We start from the raw sequence: 10387 nt of genomic DNA, 5'->3' as shown, positions 1-10387 counted from the left end.
AATCAACGGGGGGATGATGTGACACCCCAGGAAAACCAGTAAACGATACAACTCACCTTGCTTCCTCAGTAACCGCATGCTAAATTTCGGGACGAAATTTCTTTCAAGTTGGGGATAATGTGACAACTCGAGTTTTCGACTTTCACTTTCGCATTAAATGCACGATGACTTTGACTGTTTAGTTGTTGACTTGCTTGACTTGTAACTGTATACCTTGTGTTACAATAAAACATATTGTGTTTGTGTTTGGTTGCATTGCATGAAACCTTAAACCGTTCAATGCATGACTCGACGAATCAAGTGATTCGCCATGACCCGATCTCGACGAAACAAAGCCTGTTTCGCCAACTTGATCTCGACGAAACAAAGTCTGTTTCACCGGCCCATCAGATTCGTCAAACCCATTAAGGGCCCAGGACCATTATACGCGTATAAGTTATACGGAACCACTCCCTCCGTCACACTTTAGCTAAATCAGAAAAACCCTAGGGCTCTCTTTCTCTATTGACGGCAACCTAGTGTCTCTGAAGTCTCGAACCGATCTAGTCGCTTCCCTATTCGTTGCGGTTAGTGTTTATCTATGTGTGATTGCTTTTCTATATCATCAATTACTGTTCTTGTTTGAAATCATGAAGGAGCATGCCAGATTATGACTGTGTTCATGTTTTGTTTGATGGTTTTGACTAGGCTATGATCTATAGTGTCAGTTTGATGTTTGCAAAACTTATTGATGTTATACGGATCAAATACACGTTAAATGTCATGAATCTGCCTACATAGTTATACCTTGCTAATCATGTGTTAATTTGATGATGATGTGCGGTATTGAATGATTTCTTTATGATGATTCTGTACGATGATTAGATGATGATTCTGTGATTGATGATGATTGTATGATTGCATGATTGTTGACGGCTGTTAGCATGATTAGGGTTTCCTGTGATATTGCGTAACTGTTGAAATCGTAACTGATACTTGACGTAACTGAATTGGGTTCACGAAACGGGATTCTCGGCGAAACAGAAGGTTGTGTTTCGCCAAAGGGCAATTGACGAAACAGGATAGGGTGTTTCGCCAAAGGGTGTTTGACGAAATAGAGGGGGGTGTTTCGCCAAGGGTACTTGGCGAAACAGAATGTGTCTCGTCAATAAGTGTTTCGCCAACAATGTGTTTCGCCAACAATGTGTTTCGCCAAATGTATAATCTATCCAGTTTCTCAGTCTAATCCTGTTAAAAGTTAACCGGATAGATTAACTGCTGTTAAGTGATATGCATGACTTGTATGATATTGAATACATGTTTAGTACTTCTGTGATTATACCTATACGTGAACAATCTGGATATAAACTGATCATGTACACATGCGTACTCTAGGACTTGATTGATAAACTGTGAGCACATACTTAGCATACCGAGCAAACCAAGGTGAGTTCACACAGCCAAGGCATGGGGTCCCAGGGTGGGAATGGGTTTTGGATTATTTATTCGTACTTACTCAGATGATAGAATTTAATGATATGGTCCTCAGGGTGAGGAAGGGTAATGATGAGATACGACTAGACTAGTATACTAATTGAACTGATCTTCGCACACACGCCAGGGGTTGGCCGCGATATTATGACTGACCTTCGCACACATGCCTTGGAAAGGCCGCGAACTATATATTAAAACTTCGCACACATGCCAGGGTGGCCGCGATACAAATATACATAGTCTAGAATACTTGAGAACTTTCCCTAATCTTCGCATACATGCCCAGAGGGCTGCGATACGAACTAATACGATACATGACTTAATGAACGAACGTAATGCTTACTACACCATTACTATTACTGAACTCTAAACTGTGAACTCGCTCAACTAGTTGTTGACTCTCTGCTGCATGCCTTGCAGGACCTTAGGTACATATGGCGCTTGCACAAGCAGGAGCAGGTCGTTGTGGGCACGGATCGTGAATGTTTCGTTAAACACTTTATGCCATTTTATACTTTATTATGTTGGGTTTTATTTATACGCTTCCGCTAAATAGTGATAACATACTTATATTTTGAACACCTTTCATATTGGTGGTTGAATGACATTTACTTTTACTTATTAATTACATGTTCAATATGATTGGTGGCTTGATCCTGGTCATGTCACGCTCCCAAGCGGTGATACTCCGCATGTGGATTTTGGGGGTGTGACAGATAATGCCAAAAAGGGGGAGAAAATTCAGGAGTGGAGGAAGGAAGGGATTGATAATGGTCTGTATCTTGAGCCAGAAAAGGATGCTATGCTCAGAAACATTCCCTTGCCAGATGGAAGCAAAAAGGTTGATGTTACCCAGAATGCACTTGATGAAGGAGTAATAAGTGTAAAAAGGGACAGAGCGGCAAAGGATATGTCAAGGTGGAATGAGGAGAAAAGAGCTTTCATGGAGCTGAATGCGCGGGGTTGTTCTGGTTTAAAGGATGTTCAAAATCCTGTGCTGCCAAAAAGAAATCTTACTAGAAAAGTAAGGAAACCCAAGTCCACACCATCCAGTCTCACAAAGCATTCTTCAAACCCATCATCCAAAAGCCACCAACATTAAACCTCCACTACAACACACACCACTTCAATACACACCACAACCACTGCTTTACCACCACCACCCTTACCACCAAAAACAACTTCACCTTCATCACCACCTGCCAAAAAGCAGAAGACAGCAGATGTTACAACATCTGTTGTAATGACAACAGTGGTTGAAACACCAGTTGTTTCAACACCTGTTAGTCAATCATAAACCACTGCTTCTCATATCACCACCACTGTTCCATCCAAAACATCATCTGCCTCTCCTACAATAAAATGGAGAAGGGTTATAATACCAGATGATGATTCTCCATCACCACCACTAACATCTTCAAAACCTCTAGCACTTATACAATTCCAAATCCCATTCCTCTCTCTTCAGCTCAAATTTAAAAGCCATCACCTCCTGCGGGTGTCTTATTTCCTCTGGAACTCATAGCTGTTAGGGAAGAAATCAAATCCTTCTACTATGAGGATGACCCTGCTAAAAGGAGTTTGCCATCAGTTGATGGATATCCCAGGCCAAACAATATAGAAGAATATTTGAAAATCAAAGCCAAGCAAGTAGAGGATATCTCGAACAAGAATAAACAAGGGAAATCTGATAGAGAATTTCAGCAAAACTATCAGTTTCTACTCACACAGGTCAGATCTTTGGAGCAGTTTGCCAAAAATGTATGTCAGCAAATCTCAGAAAGGGCAGATGAGTCCTTGAGAAAAGACTACATTGAAAATATCATGGCCTATAAGAAGTACAAAGGAGAGAAATATATGTACAAAGACTGGACCATTTCTGAGCTCGAAAATGAAGCAGCCAGAATTCAAGAAATGATTAAAAGAAAGGTCAAGCATACTCCTCCTGAAAAATGCAAGAAGTTTGAATCTGAAAAAGCTATAGAGTTAAAAAGAATGAAAGAGGAGCTGATAGCAGCTGATTATGAGTCGAAGAATTCAGTGTCAAAGTGGGGAGAAGATTGGGTCATGGCCACTTACAAAAAGCTGGAGGAACTTAGGAAGAAAGATCCAATAGTTCCACAAAAGCCTGACTATCCTGAAGCAGAGGTTTCAAAAAGATCATCAAAACTGCAAATCAGGAGAAACAATGCTCTAGCTGGTGCTGCCATCTACAAAAGAAGGAGTAAAAAACGGTTGGATGCTGTAACAACTCAAGAGTTAATTGCTGGTGATGACCTTGTGAAAGAAGGCATAAAGAGAATGATAGAAGAAACTCTTGAGTTGAACCAACCTGCAAACACTGCTCAGCCAATCATGAATAGGCCTTCATCACCAAACACCTCTTCTAATAAAAATCTCCCAAGAAACCCACCAGGCTCAAAAGTACTAAAGTGGAAAACTGATAAACAGACCCACGTACTGACATTGTTCAAGTCTAGTGGAGAAGTGAAGAAATTGACAAGGGAACAAGCTCTTGGCCTGAGTCTTGAAGATTTGCAGGATGTCCTTGATCTTCTACTTAGCACGGATGATGATAACACAGATGCCTTAACCTTTGAATTACAACTCAAAGGGCAAATAAGGGAACTGCTGATGAGGCAATAAAGATTTGCCAATAATGGGGAGTTTTGGCATTATCTGTTCCAGGGGGAGATTGTTGGGATTGAACCCTGCCAAAGGAACAGATAAATAAAGCCAAAACTAGATCAGAGCAGTGGATCCAAAATAAGCAGATGATATGCATGCAAGTCTCTCCCCTTGAAAGTGGTTTCAACATCTGCTGACCTCCTATCTACTGATCTACAACTACTGCTCAAGTCAAAGACTGTTGAAGAACTAAAGCCCTGCTGCCCAATCTACTGCCTTGAGTCAAGCACTGCTGATCATGACAAGTACTGCTGGGTTCACAGCAGTAGAAGGATGCACCAGCAGTTTTGTTTACTTTATGAAATGTATTGTAATATCAGTGGTTAGCATAGCAGGGTTTGTATAGGTCAGAGGTTAGAGTTTGTTAGGAGGTTAGATGTCACTTTCATGGTGACGTCAGCTTAGACGCTTTAGTGGTTTGTTCGTGCCTATAAATAGAACAGTGCTCTGTACTGTTCTATTAGCTCTTTCACCATCTTCTTCCTGTACGAACAAATACTGTGAGCTCGGGCTGAGGGGGAGTTTGTATTCATTCATGCATTGTAATCGTTATTGAAATAAATTCAATCTTTCGATTCCTTGTTGAAAATGTTTGATTAAAGCAATTATCCTGTTTGATTATGTACAAAGTTTGTTTCCATTATAATTCCGCTGCACAACTCATTCATCTTCATCTTAATTCAAACGCAAAACACAATCAAAACCAAACTCAGATCCTAACAACATGTATCGACAAGAAAACTTTTGGCATGGTCACAACGAAAACCATGTATGTAACTTGAAAAGAAAGGGATTTCAAGAAAATGTATTGACTTGATTACAAAGGAGCCAACAATTACAATAATGCGGATCATTCGAATCACGGATCAATAATTAGATTTAGCGAAATAATATTTGAACTTTGTTGAAACGCTTATTCGAAACGAAACAACATGCGCAAAAAAAAAACGATGCATGCGTAACATATGAATTTTCAAGAAATGAAGCAAATGAGTATTCGCTAAAATGATAGAAACGATTGTGATACAATGACCATTAAAAGGAGTAGAGATGCAAAATCTACTCACTAGATGCAAAAGTCGGAATTTCAATAAAGAAATTTAAGGACTTTATCTGGGGTTTCATGCGACGACCAGTTGTTAGGTGACTTTACCATGGAATGTCAAACATATCGTATTCGTCATTAATGAGTTAGGGGGAATGCGGAGACGTACGTCTTCTCCTTAGCATGACTCGTGTCGTTCGCAGGATCGCGTGACAAGTTGCCGCTTCCTCGAAAGTCGTATGTGACGTACTTCAACCTCTGTTGATGTATAGCTTAAGTTTCACGTATACCTGTGCACTAGCGTTTCGTTATGCGTAGGTTACCTGCTCGGTTAAAAATAGCATAGACGACACAATAATGGCGTTTTCCCGAGTTAATAAACGTGGTTCCGACGTGATGACCTTTAATGAACTTCAACATGAGTTCCTGAATGTCTTCAATGCATGTTTCCTAAACTCTCAGAGTTTTGTGTACTGTATATAATTATTTTTGTGTACCATGTGTATAACACCACAATAGCGTATGTTTGAAAACAAAATCTTGACTATTTGTTTTTCGGCAACGGTTGGAGACCATATTCGAGTACTATGCATTCTGTATGTATTCAAGTTTTAATATTCTAAGTTCCCAGAGGAAAGCCGAGGTTAGAGCCTAGGTATCTCTACAGAGACCTAATTTGCTGTAACCTATAGCTCTGATACCAATCTGTCACACCCCGAAATTATCAGAGCATGGCGTGACTGGACTGGTATCTTCATTGCACAGCGGAAGCAAATAATCTAAGTCTTCTAGAAAATGAACTCCCACTAAGTACTCGACTCTTCATGGTCCTCCTATTCCAACCGTGCCATAATTTCTGAAATGCAACCTGAGAAAGAAACATGCGAAAAATCAACATAAAGTTGAGCGAGTTCATAGTTTGTTTGTAAAACATTTGGAATAAATCTTTTTGAATAACCGGTTTTTGAAGTATTGTTGAGAAAACGAATTTAAAATCATTTTCTTGTTAATAGTGGGGTTGCCTGAAACCCATTAAATCTAACCTTTTGTTCCGCGGTCTGAATGTATACGTGATTAATGGTGCTTATGGTACCCTATTCGGGACATGATCTAGAATGTTTCACTTGAAGGTTTTTGTACTCCGTGATACCATTTTGTAAACATTGTAAGCTCTTGTATTCGTATTTTCCCGTAGTTTAGAAAACTAGAATTTGTGTGTATGCATATTTCGAAAAATACGCCTGTTTGAAAAACCGGTATAAAACATAAGCTTCTAATTACGATTCCGTGATGCGTTTCCAAGACGAGACTCGCTAGCGTGCATTCTACAATATTCCTAACATGGAATATCTTATAAGTTTCTAATTAATGCGGTAACAAATCTATGTGTTACCGAGCTCTACCGAATCGTTAACTGAACGATTCGACGATAAGTTGTTAACTTAATAAAAATGATTAAGTTAAACTTTGTCGCCCCAAGAAGTCGTTTTGTGTATATAGGAATATTCGTACGAAAGTAATATATAATAAACTTGTATTATATATATATATATATATATATATATATATGCATATATATATATATATATATATATATATATATATTGCGTCTTGTATGCTATTTGTCAAAATATACGTATTTGTCGTTTCGGCGTTTGTAATAAATACAAGAACTTATATTTATTTTGCGAAAGTATCAACGAGTTTGTTTGAAGTTTGAAATAAATATAAAGCTATATTTATTTTTATAAAGGAATTCGTGTGGTACGATATTTGAAATAAATATAAAAACTATATTTATTTTTATAAAACGAATTCGTGTTACGCGATGTTTGAAATAAATATATATACTATATTTATTTATAAAAGGATTCGAGTTTACGTTTGAAATAAACATAATAATAACTATATTTATTTTGTATAATAGTTTGCGTCGTCGTCGTTTTTGCAATTTATAAAGTGTCGGCGGAAATAACATACATTTGTAGTTATTTTATAAAAGTTACTTGATCCGTTTTGGTTTGCTTTAAAACATGTTTTATTTTACGGGTTTTCTCGAAAAACGGGCAGAGTTTTCTCTGTTTTAGGCCGCCCCCGACGACACAAGTCGTCGTTATTTTATCAAAATTCAACACAATTTAATCCCCAAATGTCAAATTACGTCAATTGTACCAATAAAGAAATAAATAGTCGCTAAATAATTCGGTTCGAGCTCGTTCACGTTAATAGCATAAGAATTATTAAAACGACATAAAAACTCGCGCCACTAAAATTCTTTACCACTTCTTTCGCGTCGAAACATCAGACAGTTTCACTAAGTTGACCGGTTGAGTTGACTGAGTCAACCGGGTAGACTCGGGTTGACCGTGTTGACTCAGTTTGACCTAGTCGACCCGAACCAATCTCTGAACCGAACTGAGCCGTTGACTGAGTTGACTAACTTTGACCGCTGACCCGAGCTCATCTGTTGACCCGGACCGAGTCCCGTTGACTATCTTTGACCAGGTTGACCAGACCCGCAACTTGTGACTCAATCGAACAAGGAGCGACACAAAAGAAAAAAAATAAAAGGACTGGCTTAACACAGCCACCACCACTGCCTGGTGGTGTCTCCGACGTCGCTCACGGCCATCATCGGCCACCACCGCCGTTCTTCGATCACTCCTGAAATGACACAAATCGGCCGAAATTGGGATCTAGAAGGATTAAAGGAAGAAAAATAGGGTGTGGAAGGGTTTACCCGTATGGCTGTCGGAGATCCAAACGTCACCACCGTCGATCATCGTAACTCGTCATCATCAATATCAGCTGCGGAGCTCCACCGCCATCCGTCGTTACCCTCCCCCTCCGATGCCGCTCTCTCTCTCTCTCCTCTTCTGTCGATTCTGCCACCGTCGTGCGCCACCACCCAAGTGTGGTGGCCGGCCGTTGAATCTGTAACAGGGGGTGTCGCGTGTTGCCGGAAAAAGGAACCGTCACCGGATTTTCTCCGGTCGCCGGTGTCGGGTCATATGCAGACGAGAGGGAGAGGTGAGAGCTTATCAAGTGTGAGTGTGTTTGTTGTCTGGTGTTGAGTTTTGTTTATGAAGAAAGGAATTTCTGTGAGTTTCTTTTGGGTTATGTTTGTGTTTGTTGTATATGAAAAATCGAGAGGGAGGGGGAAACATAGAATAAAGTCTGTGTTTTCTTTTTGTGTGAGTGTATAAAAAGAAATTAGGAGGGTGTTTGGTAATTTGTATGTGTGTGTGTGTTTTGGAGTCTGCACAAAAATCCTTTTATAGAGATGTTGATGATATCTAGTGTAAATCTTGTGGATTTGTCAAGATTTACAAAAATCTTTTGTAGAGATTTGACAGAATTTTGTTGAGATTTTAAGAGATCTTATATAGATTTGTAAATCTTATATAGATTTGCAAGATCTTATAGATTTGATAGGATAAGATCTAATATATATGTGCAGGTTTAGGCTTGCGGGTTTTTGGCTTGGGCCTAGGGTCCACAAGCCCATCTCGTGTGTAAGTGACCCGTAATTCCTACGAGACCCGTTGTCAAAACTCGAACTCCGTTTAACATCAAAAGATGAAATTTTAGTATTAAAATACATAAAATACGATCGGTAGTCGTTGTTTGCACGCCCGTTCGTCGATTACGGTAATAATCGCGAAAAATTGTATCGTTGTCGTCTTTAATCCGTTTTTCGATCCGGTTTCGACTGTAGTCACTAAAATTTAATTGCGAAGCTAAAATATATCGTAAAATTTTAATATTTGTCGGCGCTGTCAGTATCTTGTACGGTATCAGTTCGTCGTCGCGTAATATTTAGCAGGTTTCTTTGTAAACCACCGTTCGCGCACTTTAAAGTCGTATAGACGTTCCTAGGCACTCCAAAGGCCTAATTAAGTTAATTTGCGTCTTAAACACTAGTTATTGTTGCGTTAATCATCTGTTAATCACGTAATTAGGAGCCGTAAATCACCGGTTGTCACACACACATCTTTCCGCTTCATCATCATTTACTATGAATGATATATTCACCTTTGATGCTCCTTGCGATATCATCTAAACATTCACTCCGTTCTCACGAAGAACATGGAACGCCTAAATTAACATAAAAAAAAACTCAGTTTCAAAAACCGCAATACAATTAAAGACTCAAAACAAAGCATACCTTCTCTAATACAAGTGACGACCTCTGAACATTCCCGATCAGCGAAATAATCGATCTGTGTTGAAGAAGATTCACTTTAGCAATTTTTTCAAGCTCTTCTACAACATGATCAAGTTCCTGCACAAACAGTTGAACGTTTACATATAGAGATGGTATGCATTTATCAGCTTAACTTCTAACTTATCTCAGATTATTTTTTTTTATGGTAATAAAACTGAGAGTGATATCATACGCTTGCCTGCTGAATCAACTCCCTGCTCCAAAGCTTCGAAGGATCTAAAGTTAACGAAATGCTAACTTCACTCGTAGCAACAACATCCACCGATATACCCAAATCCTCGAATATTGAAAAAACCTGAATGATGTACAAATTGTAGATTTGAAAACTGTCGGTGCACCACACAAAAAGAGTAGACGTTAAGTCGTTATCTATGAAGTCGTTTTACCTTAGCAAGAAATCCAAATTGACCGAGCATGCGAGTGCTAACGATGTCTAACATGGTTACATTACGTTTCAAACAATGCTGGTTAGTACTGCCTGAAAATGAGATAAACGGACATTATATCAGTCATATGAAGATCTAATTACTAATTAGCATTTAGCAGCTAGATCTTCTGTTTACTCTTCTGTAAGTACTTATTTGTGATAATCGAACACCTCAAATACAATCATATACACACTCCATAAAACCACAGATCTTATCATCTTTGTGATAATCGAACGCCTCAAATCTCAATCGGCAACCCAGATCTTCTGTTTACTCTTCTGTAAGTACTTATTTTGCTAAAAGTTATCTAATTTCGTCCAATCAGTTGTAAATTGACTGTTTTTTGTATGAATTTATCTTCGATTGTTTATGTTTAGGGTTAAATTTAGGGTTCTTGTTGTTTAATTTTGTTAAAATTTGTTAAATTCGGCATAATTAGTTAGCTATCAGTAACTGCCCTAGTGCTATAATCATGGTTGCAGAAATCGGTCTAGGCGGCCGATTAATCGGCGCCTAGGCGCTAGG

At 38.9% G+C, this 10387-nt stretch overlaps 1 protein-coding gene and 1 long non-coding RNA gene across 2 annotated transcripts; both read right to left on the bottom strand.

Moving 5' to 3' along the window:
- Positions 1-7356: 7356 nt before the first annotated feature.
- On the bottom strand, positions 7357-8519 carry LOC110910706. The gene is made up of 2 exons (XR_002576398.2): positions 7947-8519; positions 7357-7870 (listed from the first exon to the last, which is right to left on the bottom strand). It is a non-coding gene; the product is annotated as an uncharacterized LOC110910706 (long non-coding RNA).
- Positions 8520-9265: 746 nt separating this feature from the next.
- LOC110914788 (aspartokinase 2, chloroplastic) lies at positions 9266-9887 on the bottom strand. Its single transcript, XM_022159508.2, has 4 exons — positions 9821-9887; positions 9607-9729; positions 9375-9491; positions 9266-9304 (listed from the first exon to the last, which is right to left on the bottom strand). The coding sequence occupies exons 1-4, from the start codon at positions 9872-9874 to the stop codon at positions 9266-9268; spliced, it is 333 nt and encodes a 110-aa protein (XP_022015200.1). The 5' UTR covers positions 9875-9887.
- Positions 9888-10387: the final 500 nt, after the last annotated feature.

The sequence above is a fragment of the Helianthus annuus genome, chromosome 6, assembly GCF_002127325.2.
Source record: "Helianthus annuus cultivar XRQ/B chromosome 6, HanXRQr2.0-SUNRISE, whole genome shotgun sequence".
Taxonomy (NCBI): domain Eukaryota; kingdom Viridiplantae; phylum Streptophyta; class Magnoliopsida; order Asterales; family Asteraceae; genus Helianthus; species Helianthus annuus.
Note: the sequence above shows the minus strand (reverse complement) of the source record. Positions and strands in the feature narration are given on the sequence as shown.

Coding starts and splice junctions, on each gene's coding strand:
- LOC110914788 (XM_022159508.2), bottom strand. CDS start 9,874: ATGTTAGACATCGTTAGCACTCGCATGCTCGGTCAATTTGGATTTCTT. Junction 9,492..9,606: donor AGTTGATTCAGCAGGCAAGC/GTATGATATCAC, acceptor CTGTTTGTGCAG/GAACTTGATCATGTTGTAGA. Junction 9,305..9,374: donor CGTCACTTGTATTAGAGAAG/GTATGCTTTGTT, acceptor ATGTTAATTTAG/GCGTTCCATGTTCTTCGTGA.